Consider the following 17,755-nt stretch of genomic DNA (forward strand, 5'->3'; position numbering starts at 1 on the left):
TGCATACACAACACAGGGGCATGGGCGCATACTCACATACACAAAACATGGCATAGGTACCAGCAAAGTCAAGAAAGACAAGGCCAAAAGAAAATGTGTGCGCTCATAAATGCGATCGGCTGTCATAAGCATAAGCGAGAAATAAACACGCTTGCTGTCTGGCTCTGTCTACACTGGCAGTGGTGCCGACGCGACACCAGGTAGCAAAACAGAAGCATACATAAGGCACACAAACAATTTTTTGATCTTTTTTGTGTATTTCTTCGGGAGTTTGTTTGCTACCCATGCAATAATTGTAGGCTACCCATGAAAAAAATGTAGTGCAGCTGTTTGTGTTGGTATTACCATGTCTCGTTCCCTCCTTTCATTATTTTCCAATGAAACCAATTCTGTTTTCGAAAAGCGTGCAAGCGTGCTAACATTATGCCGGCACAAAAATCAAGAAATGCTGCAATTCCTTTATTAGAAACAAACTATTTTTATTTTATTTCATCTTTACTTTTTGTTTTAATTTCTCTGCGATTTCACGATACGCATTTTGCTTTTCGTAATTTGTTTTATAGTCTTCTAACGACACATCCCATAAAACAGTATAGTTCTTATACTGCTGAATTACGTTGTTTGTTAAGTTGCGGTGACTATTGACTATGTTCTGTTTCTTGCTGATATATTCCGACTGAAGGTAAGCAGCGAATACAAACAAGCAACTGCCGTAACCAAATTGTTTGCATCGTGTGTACCTAGCTTAACTTTTAACGTTCACCAATCTTTCAAAACTCTACTTCTAAGGGCTGTCACCTTCCTAGATTTCAATTAGTCAAAAGTTAGTAACTTTTTGAAGCTCATTATTGCAGAACAATAGGCATTGATTTACTTATTTTTTATTAGTTAAATGACTTTCAAACCGATACTAAGTTCAGGTTAGGATCCAATATTAATAACGTTCGATTTGAGTGAGTTTAAGTAAATTAAAATTTTTGGTCAGTTTGGTTATTTACTTATTGAAAATAAAATATCGATTGTCAACAATGTTTTACAGAGCTATATGTATTTTGATTAATTACTATCATGCAATATATAATATCACAAGATATCTTAACTTCTTTTCTATTTTTTGGAAACTATTAACTATTAAAAAAAATGTATCGATATTTGACTTAAGAAAACAATGCTCATACAAATTATTTGACAAATACCACTTATCGATATTTTACTATTTTGATACATTATCAACAACCCTAGCTATTCCACATCCCGAAGAAGCACATTGTGTGTGGATGGAATTGATAAATTGTTTTTTGAAAATAATTAAGAGTTTATAGTTTATTTTACAAGAAACATACACTTATAGTAAAGTTACTGTTTTTAATATTGTATATATTTGCTGGTGGCGAATGCTTCAGGTAATTTTTAGCCATGAGATATGAAGTTCACAATTACATTATGACATTTCATAGGAAAATTGCAATTGGTCGACGTTGCGCTTGTCGTTACACAAAAAGTTAAATTTGTAAATGAATAGTGTGTGATAATTGGCAGTGAAAATATTCAAGTATTACTGCAATTTTCTATCACATTTTCTTTGTCGTTCGGTTGATCTCCTCTCCGTAGCCCCCGCTCTTCCATGTACCCACATCATTCACCTTAGTTTCGCTCTCTCTGAGTTGTTGCTGACAGAGCGTACGACGTCAACGTAGCAACGTCGGCAAATGAGGAAAGAAAGTATGAAACATGATTAAAAAAAAGGTCTACTTGAACAAATTGAGATTTATTTATTTCTCCATACAATTTCATTGAAATTAATTGTAAATGTTATTAAATACGTTAAAAACTTCAAAATTTGTAATTAAGTCTATATGGCTGAGCTGTAGTAACCAAAGTGAATGGAAATTAAATTACATACATATGTATATATTTAAAACGTAAACTTCGCGAAATCATAAGATTTAATGTTCGACACGATATAATTGTCTAGACGTAATTTGTATGTACCATGTATATGCATATGTATATAGATATATATATATATATATATACATACATGTGTTTGTATGTGCTTATGCATATATTAAAAACATGCACGTGGAACCGTGATAACAACAAATATGTATGTATGGATGTATATGCAGGTGACCATATGTATGATTGCATCTAGTACATGTGTGAATTCATATGCAAGTGGTCTGTACATAATGTTATTACTATTTTCAAGTATGTATATTAATTTGATTTGATTTGAATTTTTACAAATGTTTTCAGATCGAATTAAAGGACAATCTTGTGTAAAACGCTCTTAACTATTTCTGATATACTTGGAGGCATGTACAATAAGTAGAGCTGAAAGCACATCTTACAAATTGTACTAATATGTTGTTAACATATTTCTACTTTTACTTACATATGTATTTTACAGAGGAACTGTCAAATGATTGTGTGACAAATTACCAGTGGGACAAATATAGCCCCGGAGATCGTCAAAAAGGCGGATATAATATCCGTTTGGGCGAGCTTGCTATTTACAAATTTAATCAGTTTGGTCTATTCGTAATGCAACCAACTGTTTCAACACTATCAACACAAGCCGAAATCGCTAAAATCATGCAGCCTCATTCATCACAAAATATGGTAAGTTACGGCATATTTGTTATGTATTTTAAATTTCTTTATTTTAATATTTAAGTTTTGTTTGAATATGATGTTACGTGAGCTGCATATATTATATTATTTAAACTTATTGTAATATTTGAGGAAAAAAATTGTTCGGCTGCTCGTACTTTGACAGCGGATATGCTGACTGGATCCACATAAGCCAAAAATTAATGTAGTATAATAACAAAGAAGATGAAATCTTCGTTCCAAATTTTTTGTCAATTATTAATCTCGATATTTTCTCAAGATCGATTCTGTCAACCGGCTTTAAAATACAGCTTCGAGAAAAGTTTCAAGTTAAAGCGTCTTGACAGTTGACAGTATTTTAGAAATAAAATACTAGTGCTTTATTAAATTATTGGGTGAAACCTCTATAAACCTCATGAAAAATGCCGAAACATATTGCTTTAATATAAAATAAAATGCAAAAAAGTCTTCCTCTAATTATTTTGATTTTATTTATTTTCATTTTGTTAACAAAATCCTGCTACCAGGTTCGAAAATAGCTTTTACATGAATGATTCAAAAGTATTTAATAATAAGTTGTATCCACACAAGACTTTATTTGCCTTTTTATTTCCGTTATTAGGTTAATTGATTTTTTGACCTGTTTCTCTTTGAATACCTGATTTTACATATGAGTCGTGAGTTGATTGTTTTTCGAATCTATTATATGTATCGGAAAAGTATGGAAATGCGATTGTTATATCCGAATGTTAATTTTATTTGAAGATAGTTTAAGCTCGGTTTTAGTTAAAAAATTCAAAAGTTATATTAAATTATTCTTTATATTGTCTGTATGTGAGAAATTCGAACTCGCAACAATTATTAAACGTAATTGAAATCAAAATACAACGGAAACCTGGAAACTGCTGATATACGTTTATTTAAGGAGATTGAAACATGAAACACCAAACTTAATGAATTAAAAATTATTGTTGTTTTTCTTTTATTTATTTTACTTGTATTTAAAGTCGATGTTGATATACTCGCTATTTGGGGTCAATTTTTGTTTTTATTTATTGCTGATATCTTTATCAGTATGAAAAAACAAAAAAAAAATTATTTTTTTGGATTTGTTGTAGATATTGCCGGCAAATAAAAACAAAAAAAAGTATGCTTCTCAAGTGCAAGTACAAGTACCGGGTGTCACAAAACAGTCGCAGCCACTACCACAACTTCACAGTACATCTCAGCCATTCCAGATAAACAAGGCATATAATGTTGTGTCCATATTAAAGACATCAACGGCTTCAAACGTTCAACAGTCAGCACATATTCCACAGACGCAAGCGCAAGTACAGGTTCAGGCACATCAAGCCCAACCACAGTCACATCACCAACAATCACAGTCCCAGCATCTGCAGCAAAGCTACGCAAATGTTGTGAACAGGCCAATAACGGGCTCAGGATCTCAGGTCCCTGTACAGGTGCAGGTGCCGCAGTCAACTGTTATATGCAGTAGCGGGAATATAATGACTGTTAATAGTTGCCAACTCAACGGCAGTGAGCTTAGCTCAGCAGCGGGACTATACAATCTTACTGGACATCGAGCTCAGATGGCTGTTGATCCAAATGCCCGATATATAGGAAATGCATCGACGGCTTCTGATATTTCGAATGCAAGCGTGGTTGGAAGTGGTAATATATTACCCTCGCCTAACGTCCATAGCACACACACACAACTGAGCGGCGGACCTATAAGTGGTGGAGGAGGAGGCATAAGCAGTTGCAACTCCGGAGGTGGTAGCGGAAACGCAAGTGGAGCTGGTTGCCACAACGGGAGTAACAACATCGTAACTTTGGGTAACACGCATGGCATTTCAATAAGCCCCTCCGCTGGATCTTATGTTCATGAAAAGAGTCTGTTGGGCATGAGCGTTGGGGTTAACGTCGGCGTCAATTGCATTGATGGTAGAAAATACGACTATAAAAACAACAATTTGCTGTCAAGCAGCAACTATCAAGCAGTTACCGCCAAAGAGGTAATTTATAAGGTTTTTATTTTGATACATACCTCTGTATCGTAAAAGTCCTGACATTTCTCTCGTTGATTGTTTTCTTATTCCTCTTTTGATCGAAAACTAGGCTTAAAATAGTTATATTTGTGTAGTTAGCAAAATCTGTTATCTTAATCGGTTTCACTTTGACATTTTTTTAAAAAATGGAAAAGGATTTTATGAAGTTGTGCATATGTTTTTAACATGGAGAAGAAGGCGTGAGTTGATATATCCACGTCCGTCTGTCTGGGTGTTTGAGCAACTATTTCTCAGCAACTATAAGAGCTAGAGCAACCAAATTTTGTATGTAGGCACCCAAACTCAAATGCTTTTTTTTATTTCCTCCCACCTCCACATTAAAGAATATGTAAAAATCTGAAAAAAATCACAAAAGCGCTTTGGCATGTTTTCGACCGTTGCCGAATGAATAAATAATTTAGGAATTATTCACATTTCAAATTTCAATATAGACAGCGGGGTGCACTTGCTGAAGCGCCATAAAGGCGTCAATGCCGACCCAATCGTCAGCGACGATCTGTGACGCGTCCGTTGTTTTCTGTATCTGATTGTGAGTGCATGCGTGCGTGTGCTTAATGCGTCCACTTGTTTGAGTTTGGATTGTAGAAAACTTTAAAAAATACAAGACAAAGATGATATTGTGGTTTAATCAAATACAAATCATTCTAACCAGAAATAAATGGTTTAGTGTTAATTATGTTTTAAAAATTCGAACGAATTAAGTCAAAAGAATTAGAATACATTGGTGTTTTTCGTAACCATTCGGTAGTGTTCGAAAATTTTGCCTATAACAAATATTTAAGAATTCCTCTTGATCTAGTACCAAAATGTGCCACCTAAGTAAGATATTATGTTTGAAGTTATTTATTCAATTTTATTCTCAAAAAATGTTTATAGTAATCTTTCTTCCAGGGCAAATTAATTATGTTGTTCTTGATTTATTCATTCCTTTATCATTCATACATCCATTCTTCTGCGTGACGTAATAAATTTTTCAAGTCACAAGATTTTACACATTACAATTAGTAGTTTGGCAATATATTCAACTTAAATGAAAATTTTACAATAATTGAACACTTTTCAGTATGTGACTTCTGGTAATAACAGTTCAGGAAATAATCGAGCGAACCCACAGAGTACAGGGTTATTTCGGGGTCCTCCACCAACGTCGAACGCTCCCCGTAGCAGCTCTGGGGCTGCAGCTGCCCGGCATGTACCAATGCCAGCAATGTTCCCGGGGATGGTAGTACCACAGTATCCTGCCTTTAATCCGAGACACCCAACATTTTCGCCACATATTCAATATACTCACGCTCATATACCCTATTATCCTTATCAATATATGCCTACACTAACCCAGCAACCGCCACATTCACGCAGTGGCGTAGCAGTTAACGCAAGTGTCAATATTGGCAACACCATGCCGGTGCAGTCAGGTCCCAACGGTCCGCTGGCTGCTCCCGGTGCAACAACAGCTCAAATGCAACTTCTAACAGGCGCTGTGCAACCGGGTGCAAGTACTGTACTTGGCGTGGGGGCAACTGGAAACAATCAAGTAGGTGTTCCGCCCATGGTCAGTGTCTTACCACAGAGCGTTACTCCACAGCCGGTTCAGGTTCCGCCGGCGGGTAGACGACGACATCAGCACCGATTGCAGATAATAGATCCGGCAACGAAAAAAAATATACTTGATGATTTCGATAAGGTAACGAACAAAATGTTTAATTCTGAACTATTATACAAATGTTTGTTTTGCCCTACAGAGTAATTCGAATGTTGAAAATGAGTACCAGGAAATCACAGCTGTGACATCTACTGCAGGAACAGTTATTTCACAAGCAGAGGTGCCTATATGCATTTCACATCCAGATGCAGATGGTCCTGGTATACTTCATACCAGTTCTGATTCGAGGGCTAGTGCACATTTTAAAATAGGTAACTAATAAAATGTTTTTAAGTGAAACATTTGTAAAATATAAAATTTATTGTGGGTCCAGATCCAATTTCCGTTCAGCGCTCGGATGTATCTTTAGTACAAACCCCGGTGGTTTCGGCAATGTCTGATGCGCCTTCTGTAGAGATATTACCCACACCAACACTTCCAAAAGTCCAGAAAAGCAAAAAGTATGTAACAAGATATTTAATTTATTGCATTATATTTTTACCATATCCTTTTTCAGAATTCTTATAGTCTCCCCCAAAGATGAGGTTGTATCACCAACTGTTGACACAGTTCGTAAGTATTATTAAACTGATATTGTACAAATTTAAAAATAATCTGAGGCAACCTAAAATTAAATTTTTTTGAATAACTTTTATCTCTGAAGATACGAATGACCCGTTTGGTCAGGTTATAAGAGAATAATATAAGTATACGAAAGTATAAGTAACGTATACTTATGTACTTCTGTATGTATTCAGTTGACAAGGAACCGAGTTAAAAAATACTACTAAAGCTAATAAAATAAACTTTATTGACTAACTTCAAGAATTATAAAATACAAATAACCCGGCCACGTCTTACTGTGGTGTTAAAAGATATATAAAAAAATGTAACAAATTTGGTATTTCTCTATTTCGAACCGTTTTTTAAACTAAACTGTTAAAGATTAAAATGTAGTTTTCCTCATTTATCGCCTGCACTTTCCTCCACTGCACTTTAATATTATATTTTTCACAGATTTCATAGATTTGGCCTATTCGCTAACTATTGAAATTATCGATAATTTTTACGTTTGCCTATACCTTTTGGTTTAATTGATTAGATTCAATATTTGTTAACTGTTCGATTTATCGACAACTCGGATTTTTGTCAGAGCTCCCAAAATATGCTCAACCAAAATTTCACAAGCTCACTGAAATAACAGGGAAATATTATACAGACTCGCTCACTCTTTTCTGGTTTCACTCGTGTTTTCTGTTTTATGTTGATCGGTGAGAGAACACACGAAGCGCTCTTGCGACAACAGTTTGAAAGGGATATTTTTGCTCGGCGCTCTTCCACTGAGCCTCGGCAAGTGAGCAAAAACGATTTGCGTTCAAGCACAAAATGTCTTTTCTGTTGTTGTTTCATTAATGCTTTGTTGTTGCTTTATTTCATGATAGCACTAAGCATATGCTTAGTGATGATAGGCAAAGCGTGAAAGGGTGATAGAGATAGAAATAGTCACTTGCTGGGACGTTAATGCGTAGGAATATATCAGAGAACGGCATGAGTTTACCCACCCCCCGACAATTTTGCATAAGCCTTTTGCGTGGATAAACACAAAGTTCCAAAAATGTATGTGAAAAAACGCCAAATTAGGGCTGTCTGTACTGGCAGCCGCGCCGACGCGACACAAGGTAGCGAAAATTATATAATTTTTTATACTAATGCAAGCGCGCAAAACACATACATGCGCAAAAGACACTCTCACCGATTTAGAGTGTCTCTAACTGATTGAGCAAAGAGCACGCTGAGTAAAAACAGGGTTGAAGTGTCTTTTTGATCCCGTTTTCAATTGTGTCTGCGAGCAAGAGTTCTTTTTGGGACCTTTTGCAAAAAGGGACCACTTCTTGCGAGCTCTGATTTTTGTTCTTTTTTTGCTCTGGCTATACCAATTGTACCACAGAACTTAATTCTAGGCTACAATTAAAATAAATAAATAGATTTTTCAACATTTTTGGAAATTTTTATACCGTTTAACCTTTGGACTTATCGATAACTTTTTAATTGATACTTATTGACCTGATTCCACATGGATGATCCCAGCGAAAAATTCAAAGAAAGTTTTCTTGGTTTCTGAGCATGTCGGATTCATTAAATAATTTTAGTGAAAATTATAGATTTTTTTTTGGTGAGTAATTTTTATTGAAGGAAACTTGATTTTCCCCGAAATTTAAAATCTTGCATCTATGGAGTATCTTAGATATTTTTGATAGAATTTTGGTGAAAACTCGTCGATTGTACAGCGATCACCCGTCACCCGTGTGGACAAACTCTTTTACATAAAAAGATACATGCATGTATGCATGCGTGCTTGCATCTTTGTATATACACATCATTCACAATTCATTAAAAAAAAGCCAGTAGGCTCATTAAAGTTGGGTGCAACGAACTTTGATTATTGCAAACACATATGAGAGCTTAACGCTTCACAGCTCGTTTTTGCTGTACTTGACAAACTTGCATACACGTTTGGCTCGTAAATAGAAGACAAGTTTTATTTACATCAGAAAAGTAAAGTCGGGACAACTACGGAATCGTAGTTTAACGGTTTAGCAGTTTCGGTCATACATTAAGATGATTGCAACTGCGCAAAAATAAATAAAATCTTAGTTAATAATGGCATAAATAAAAATTCTAGAATATAAAAAATATGTTATGTATTATCTTGATTCCTTTTTCAATATCTAAATTTTTTCACTTGATCTTAATTTAATATATTAAAACATAACTGTTCTAAATGCAATGTTACGTTCTTCTTTAGACAAAACCAAATTATATGTCGTGCCCGACCGATTTTGGAATATGGCTCTTGTGTTTGATCTCCACAATAGTCGAAACACCAGATTTGTATTGAATCTGGTGAGAACTTTTTTTATATTTTGCTTTGCGAGGGCTTGACTAGGTTCCGGATCTGCCATTGTTAACTAATGCTTTGATTTAATGGTTTGATTGATAAGCACCATTAAGTGCCATACGCCCACAATATCAAACGAAAATAAGTTTAGATTAAGTTACACATATTCACATTTTAATTTACTAATTTATCCCGATAACCACTCGCTTAGTTATGTTGGACTCAGCCAACTGTATTTATTATACAGTTCGCTAAGTGGCTATGAAAACTTAAATCGCCGCTTCTCTTTATAAAGTATACAATGTAAAGTATTTATCCAATCGAGCTTTATCGGTCAAGAGTGCATTAAAGCATATACATATGTACCGAATTTGATCCAGCAAATCGTTTAATAATTCTAAATTATTAACTTATGTTCTGTACTTATTATTTGAGATCTTGTGGCTAATACCACAGAAAGTCATTTCGGCTGATCAAGAATAAATTTACTTTATAGGATAAAATGTAAAAAATTTAAGATACACTTTTTCAATATCATTGCGTTTAAAAAGGGTGCTACGTCGACAATTTGAAATTTGGCACACAATCTGGACTGATCTTATTTATTTATTGCATATTGTCGCAATATATATATATATATATAGTATTGATATATATATATATAATATATATATATATATTATATATATATATATATATTATATTAATATATATATATATATATATATATATATATATATTATTTTTTTTTTTTATTTTTATTTTCCACAAAAATGTACACATGTGTGCTATATTTGTATGAATGTATACTATTGATATTGATAAGGCCTTTGTGTTACATAAAAATGTTTCAAAGATATATATATATTTATTTTATATATAAATTTTTCAAAGATGTTTTGTTTATAATCAGAATATAACAATAATATTACTTATTTTGGTCAATTGCAAAATGACTTTAACGACATCAAAGAAGATTCTAGATCTCTCGTATACGCATGCACTAAGACTATAATTGTCTCGACCGCAGCAGTTTTCAGCACGCATGAAATCTCTCTCTATAGTGTGCTTACGTCTCTTGTGAAAAATGTTCATTCATATATTTGAGTTTTAGCGCTCCCACTCAATCATCAGGAGCACGTGCTTTGAGACTTGTTCTAGGTAGTCGTGCGTACCTATATGTATAGTTGTGATTGTGTGTATGAGTAGGCATATCTTTACTTTGGATTTTGCACTCTCTTCATATGTTTCTCTTTGCTGGCATGTTCAGGTTTTGCTTACCGCTGCTTGTCGCTGGCCGAATAATGTTTTTCCTGCTCTCAGTGTGATTCAAAATACAGACAGCGGGTCGGTCAAGTCTCTTGTTTTTATTCACATAAAATTAATTCATTGCAATCATTCAAGTGCGAGTGTGAAGTGTTGTAGTTCGCGATTCGATATCATTTTTTGTCTATCTATAGCACCAGGCAACAAAGATTACCCATAGGTGATTAGCTTGGCAACATTTTTGATGTGAAAAGAAAATATTGTAGGTATTTGTGTTGTACAGTGTACATATGCATCCTTCATTTTATGAGGTATGTTAACACATTAGCCAAAGAGAGCGATATTTAAAATTTTTGTTGTATATATATAATATACAGTACAATACTATAATGTTAAGTATTAAACAATGCATTATAAGATACTCACGCATGCATTTCGCAGATCAGTTGCTTACAAAAATATTACTTCATCATTTTTAAAAACAGCTAGTCCCAACCAAAACATATGAAACAACAGGTGCATACACACGTGCTATGCCACAGTTTGTGGCGTGCACAATATAAATTTTAATTTGCGGATGTGCACGTGTATGTAACCGACAGAAGGAGGTGTGGCACACCCCATAAATTATATACATATGTGCTCCTATACTAAGCCAATACGCTTTTATTTTTACTTCGATCGCAAATCTATAAAAAAGTATTACGCCCACAAAATTTAACGGGAAAAAGCTTTATCGATTTTGAGAACGATAAATAAACGGTTAAATAAGTTCGAAGGTATTCACATTTCAATTTTCAAATAGACTTGCGCCATGCAATTGTCGTTGCCGATACATTTGTGAAGCGTAAGTTGCTATGTTTGTATGCGTTAGTGGGAGTGAGTTTATATGCGTGCGTGTGCTTGCTGCTGTGTCAAAGTTTATGAAAAAGTTGCAGCAGATTGTAGCTTGATTTCGTTAGATTATAGATTTTATTGCTAGTTTTACAATTATCAATTGCCAATCGAATATCTCATGACTTGGACAAAAAAATGGCCTATGACTTTATTTGAATTTATTTAAAAAATTTCATCAAAACGTATTTATATAACATTTTATTATTATTCAAAAAACTACGACCCTGAAATTGGAAAGATTTTAGCCAACTCTTGAAGTGGTATAATATAAAACTTCCGGTGAAATAACTAAAATTGATAAACTTTTATTTTTATACACTTTGACATTTTTGTAAAAAATGGAAAAGGGTATTATGAAGTTGTGTTGTTTCTCAGCAACTATGTATAAGAGCTAGAGCAACCAAATTTGGTATATAGGTGCTCCTATATCCAAGTCCGAACGCTTTTATTTTATTTTATTTCCTCCCCCCTCCCCCGCAAATCGAAAAAAACGATATAAAGCAATAAAAAAATATTTAAAAATTTGAAATAAATCACGAAAACGCTTGGTCATGGTTTTGACCGATGTCGAAAATTTAAGAAAGTTCGGGTTTATAGCTTAGGAGTTATTCACATTCTAATTTTCAATATAGAGAGGGGTGCGCTTGATGACGCGTCATACAAACGTCGCTGCCAACGCAAGCGGTGCCGTCGCTGCTGACTCTACAGCGAAAACGCGTTAGCTATTTTGTGTGTGTGTTACGCACAACTTTAGTTTGTCCACTTGTTACTTATGGTTTGGATATACACAATTAAAAGTTTTGGTATTCTTTATTAAATAAGATTTATACTTTTTTAATTACATTTACATAAAGGCAATTTGGATAATGTTGAGTCAAACTCCTCTACCAATATTAAGACGTCAAACGAGTGTATTCCAGAAATTCAGGACTGTACTCCTACTCACCCGCAGCCAGAGGATAAGCTACCACAGCAACATCCGCAATCACATTCCCAGTTTATGGCTCATGCGTTCAACTCACTAGATACCGATAAAAGCTGTGCTAGAAACGATAACGCCATAAGTGAAGTACCACTCGTTGAAGTACAGGCAGAGGGACAGACTCTAAGGCAAGCTTCAGTATCGAAGTCCGAAGCGACCGTGACTACAAGCGACTCCAATGCTGCTGGTCTGGTCGATTCAATAGCCCCATTAGTCAATACCGTGCAGATGCACATTACGGAACCGCCTACCACAGCGTTTGCTCCCACTTCAAGTGAAAAGGTAAAGAAGGCAGCAACATTAGACGCATCAGCTCGAGAGAGCTCTCACGAAAGTACTCCGGATGAAACTGATCGTGTACCAGAATCATCGGTGCTAATGCAAACTCCAGTTCAACTTCAACTGGAAATAGAAAATGCCTTGACCTCCTTATCATTGGAAAAGCACGGCGAAGAAGTAGCAAGAGGAAAAGGAAGTGCTGAGAGTATCGATATTGATGTTTTGCGGGAGAACGCTTCAGCGGGTACAAAGGAAACTGGATTTGCATTAGAAGCGGAACCAAAGTCTAAATCAAAGACAAAGTCGGAAGTTCAAGATCAACCCCAAGATCAATCCGTAGTCATAAGCCCGGATGCAGAAATGGTCACAGCATCAGACAATACCGCGAGCCAAGTCTCAGGCAATAGCACAGTTACTAGCATCGAGCAGCAGCTAACTGTACTAATTTGCTACAATGAGGGGCAATGGTCCCCAAAAAATCCGAGCGGCAAAAAGCAGTACGATCGGGAGCAACTGATGCAGTTGAGAGAAGCGAAAGCATCTCGGGTGCAGCCGGATGTGAAAAATGTGTCGATACTGCCGCATCCAAACCTCATGCCCCTGTTTATGCGCAATAACAGCAGTAACAAGCGTGTGCAATCAATGGTAGGCATGATAGGAGGAAACACAGGTGCTGGTAACCGAAGCAATGATTTGGGCAGCGGCGGCTTTATGGGAAAGCAAACCTCAATGTCAGGTGTGCAAGGCGGCAGAAGCAGCATGAAGGGCATGATACATGTGAACTTGTCGCTTAACCAGGATGTGAAGCTCAATGAGACAGAGAATGCCTGGCGACCTAGAACTCAAGCAAAACTAGAAACCGAAGGGAATCCCGACAACAAAACCATCCATGAGAAAGACGAGCTTGTTAAGAGAGTGCGTGGCATACTTAACAAGCTGACACCCGAGCGCTTTGACACTCTTGTCGAAGAGATAATCAAGCTAAAAATCGATACGACTGATAAAATGAACGAGGTGATTGTTCTTGTCTTTGAGAAAGCCATCGATGAGCCAAATTTTTCCGTGTCATATGCCCGACTGTGCCATCGCCTCATTACTGAGGTGAAGGCGCGTGATGAGCGCATGGAGAGCGGTACCAAATCAAATTTGGCCCACTTCCGCAATGCGTTACTCGACAAAACAGAGCGAGAGTTCACGCAAAATGTATCGCAGAGCACAGCCAAAGAGAAAAAGCTGCAGCCCCTTGTGGACAAGATTAAGAAATGTACGGATCCCAACGAAAAAGCTGATCTTGAGTCACTTCTTGAGGAAGAGGAGCGAAAGATCAGACGACGCTCTGGTGGCACAGTACGCTTTATCGGCGAACTTTTTAAGATATCTATGCTCACCGGCAAAATCATTTATTCCTGTATTGACACCCTGCTCAATCCGCATTCTGAGGATATGCTTGAGTGCCTGTGCAAGCTACTCACCACTGTGGGTGCGAAGTTTGAGCAGACCCCAGTGAACGCAAAAGATCCTGGACGTTGCTACTCGCTTGAAAAATCGATAACAAGAATGCAGGCAATCGCTTCTAAGACCGACAAGGATGGTGTCAAAGTCAGTTCACGGGTTCGTTTCATGCTCCAAGATGTCATCGATTTGCGAAAGAACAAATGGCAATCTACTCGCAACGAAGCCCCAAAAACTATGGGACAGATCGAGAAAGAAGCAAAAAACGAGCAGTTATCGGCGCAGTACTTGACCTACAGTGGCTCACTCTCAACATCAAATTCTAACGGGCCGCAATCTGGTGGGAGTGGTAAGCGCGACGATCGCTCCCGATACGGCGATTCCCGCTCTACCGGCTATGGCAGCCATAGTCAACGTGGTGTTGGGGGAGAAAGCGGCGGTACAGGCGGTGGCGGTGGAAGTTCTAGTTCCAGTATCCGCCATCAGCAGCAAAATTCCAGTGGCAATGGATCAGTTGGTGGGGTGGGCGGCTCGAGCTCACATTCAAATGGCAACAACGATGACAATACGTGGCATGTGCAGACAAGCAAAGGGAGCCGTTCCCAGGCTGTAGACAGTAATAAGCTTGAGGGATTGGTATGTTAGGCTTCTTTGCAACATCAATCTAAAAAAAAATCCTTTCATATAAATGTTATTTCAGACATTACAGCTCAACCAGAATTTGGACACAAAAAAAATGGGAGGAGTTTCGCAATTTATTTGGAGCCATAACGCCAATCGACAATCTTCAACGCCAACGACAACGCCTTCCAATTCATTTGCTGCTCTTTCTTTGTTAATTGATAAAAGCAGTAGTACAGACAAAGATAGAGATCGTGATCGCAGTGGACCACGAAACAAAGGATCATATAATAAGAACTCCATGGAACGTGAGCGTTATAATGACAGAGGTAATTAAAATAACAATTAAAATTTTTATATTTGTTCAATAAATTAAATGCATTAAGGAATCCATTCGAGAACTGGGTCGTCACAGGGTTCACGAGAAAACTCATCGTCGCGTGTAAGCCAGCACCAACAGGGTCGTGGCCCAATGAATTCTTCCCTTCAAAAGTCAGCTAGTCACTCCAAGTATACTCAACAGGCGCCGCCAGCTAGACTGTCTAATAAGGTACTGTGCTCGTTCTTTTCTAGATAATACAATTCTATGGTTTTTAATTGAATTTTATCATTTGCGTAGACAATGGGATCGTTAAGCAGCACCAGCAGTAATAGCGTTGGTGGCCTTTTCAGAGCGAGCGATCAGTCATCAGCAGGAGCATCTGCATCACAATCAAGTGCCTCTTCGTCGAATAGTGGAATGCGGAAAACTGCAGCTCCAGCTGCATTCTTTATTGCACCTAGAGATAGCGACCAGAAGCTTTTCAATTCAGTCATATCGGAAATAATCGAGCTGGCTGTAGCCAAAAAGATGGTTGACCAGAGCATGTCGATAACGTGTATAAAACGAATACCAGAGCAGCAGCGTTGTGGATTCTTGTTCTATATGCTAACCGATTATTTGCATTTATCGCATGTTGATAAGCAATACAGACGATACTTGGCAATAACAATTGCACAGCTCATTCAGCAGAACTACATGTCGGTAGACCACTTTAAACTTGCGTACAAAGAGTTTAGTGAATACGCAAGCGATTTGATCGTTGATATTCCAGAGCTCTGGCTCTACATTATGCAATTTGCCGGTAATTTTTTGATTCCACAATAAGTTCACATACTCTTTGCTAATTTTGTCTTTTGCCTCTATGTATCCCAGGCCCATTGATAGTTAAAGAAATATTGACAATATCGGATCTATGGAACCAAAATCTAAGTTGTAGCAACATGGGTAAGAAGTTCCTTAAAACATATTTGACATATTGCGCACGGGAAATTGGGCCAAATTTTACACGCTCTATGTGGAAAAGATTTAACATGCGGTGGTCAGATTTCATGTCAGATAATGAAGTAAACGATTTTATTGAATCGAATGTAAGCTAATTATGATCAAGTGTTTTGGATTAGTTAAAATTTAATCACTGTCACTTTACAGAGATTAGAGTACGTGGAAAACGAAATGAAAATGCCAGTGTTTGATGAACGACAGTCAGCCGAAAGACTGGTTCAAAATGTGATAGATCATATTGAGCACCTGCTGAAGGAAGGCGCAACTGCGGATTGCATCATTGACTACAGTAATGTAAGTATTAAATGTCTCATTTTCACAATATTTTACATAATGTGTATTAATGTATTTCAGGGCAACATTGTAGTAGCCGATAAGCTATTCATTAAGGGTCTAACGGAGACTCTTTGCAATTTTGCTATTGTCTACAAGGAGAATAGTTACAAACTTGAGCTCGAGACCTTTCAAAAGCTTTGCATCCCAATATTTCAGCGGTATATTGACTCCAATGAAGATCTTCAATTGGAGTGCTTATATGGCTTGCAGTTATTAGTGCATAGTCTTGAGCATCCGCGAGGTAAGATATCTCAGCTATTTGGGGTTTCGGTCCCTCTCTCATAATGTTCTTGTTCTTTTTCATGCTTTGATTATAATAGGCCTGTTGAGTGAACTGTTTGGAGAGCTATACGACGGCTATGTAATTCAAAAAGAGTCTCTCTGCAAATGGAGAGACTCCAAGGATCAGTCTGCTGGAAAAGGTACGCAATAAATTTAACGGCAATAGTAAACAATAGTAAACAAAACCTTAAAATAACTTTCAGGTGTAGCTGTGAAGAGTCTCAACCCTTTTTTCAATTCTATTTTCAACGATGAAGCTAATTAACTTAACATTATTGTGAACCACATTGAGACAGCAAATAGATAGGCGGCAGCAACACAATATGCAAAATGGAGTGTACTACATTGAAGCCACATATTATATACGTACACAAAAATATTGTTATATGTAAGTGAGCAAAAATATAAGAGCCCAACTACAGAGAAAATTACAACAACAATTGGGGAAAACATATAGCAGGAAATTTGAATAATTCGCTGACATCATACGATAAGAATATGTGGCGGTTTTCCAACTTAAGATAATGTGTGTAATGAGCAGGTAAAAAATTAATGTGCACATGTATAAAATTAGTTACTGACAATGATGTTATTAATAAAAACACATTTGATGATTGGCTAATCTGAAATTCAACTCACTCACATATACACACATGGCTCCTGCTTTCCTTACAGTTTATATTTCATAACTTTCTCCAGCTCTTAATTTAGTACGCAGATGAACGTCAAAGAAATTTAAACACGATTGTTAAGAATTTAAATAAACGCCGACACTGAGAAGTCTATATAGATCATTATTGGAGATAAATATAAAATTCAAAACATAAAATTAAATAATATGATATTTTTTAGACTTAATTGCCTAATCGTTTATATTTGTATCTCTAAGAGATTGTCAAACTATTTGTAATAAAATGTGGAATGATAAAAGCTATTTTAAATACTGTTGTCAAAAAATTGATATTCATTTCATTCATTTGATGCAATTTTTATTGAATTTTTTTTTTAATTTTCCATTGCATATATTGAAAAGTGCATTATTTTTAACCTCAAATAACTCGACTACGGTGGAAATTGACATTCTTAT

The 17,755-nt window shown here is 36.4% G+C and overlaps 1 protein-coding gene across 2 annotated transcripts; it reads left to right on the forward strand.

The window, feature by feature from the left end:
- The first annotated feature begins 2,443 nt into the window (after window positions 1-2,443).
- LOC108607363 (eukaryotic translation initiation factor 4 gamma 1) lies at window positions 2,444-17,602 on the forward strand. 2 transcript variants are annotated; one of them, XM_017998075.2, is made up of 15 exons: window positions 2,444-2,625; window positions 3,735-4,634; window positions 5,752-6,372; window positions 6,431-6,602; window positions 6,665-6,791; window positions 6,848-6,903; window positions 12,247-14,741; window positions 14,806-15,055; window positions 15,113-15,276; window positions 15,346-15,850; window positions 15,922-16,136; window positions 16,198-16,344; window positions 16,405-16,627; window positions 16,707-16,808; window positions 16,872-17,602. In XM_017998075.2, the coding sequence occupies exons 1-15, from the start codon at window positions 2,548-2,550 to the stop codon at window positions 16,931-16,933; spliced, it is 6,117 nt and encodes a 2,038-aa protein (XP_017853564.1). In that variant the 5' UTR covers window positions 2,444-2,547; the 3' UTR covers window positions 16,934-17,602. The 2 variants fall into 2 exon arrangements, with proteins under 2 accessions (XP_017853564.1, XP_017853565.1); XM_017998076.2 differs by lacking the exon at window positions 3,735-4,634 and having other exon boundaries at window positions 2,447-2,625.
- Window positions 17,603-17,755: the final 153 nt, after the last annotated feature.

The sequence above is a fragment of the Drosophila busckii genome, chromosome 4 (assembly GCF_011750605.1).
Source record: "Drosophila busckii strain San Diego stock center, stock number 13000-0081.31 chromosome 4, ASM1175060v1, whole genome shotgun sequence".
In the NCBI taxonomy this organism is placed as follows: Eukaryota; Metazoa; Arthropoda; class Insecta; order Diptera; family Drosophilidae; genus Drosophila; species Drosophila busckii.

What these genes read in the sequence shown, in the direction of transcription:
- LOC108607363 (XM_017998075.2), top strand. Translation starts at nt 2,548, where the DNA reads ATGCAACCAACTGTTTCAACACTATCAACACAAGCCGAAATCGCTAAA. An exon ending in CTCATTCATCACAAAATATG is followed by an intron (nt 2,626 to 3,734) that starts GTAAGTTACGGC and finishes GATTTGTTGTAG; the next exon opens with ATATTGCCGGCAAATAAAAA. An exon ending in GGATCAGTCTGCTGGAAAAG is followed by an intron (nt 16,809 to 16,871) that starts GTACGCAATAAA and finishes AATAACTTTCAG; the next exon opens with GTGTAGCTGTGAAGAGTCTC.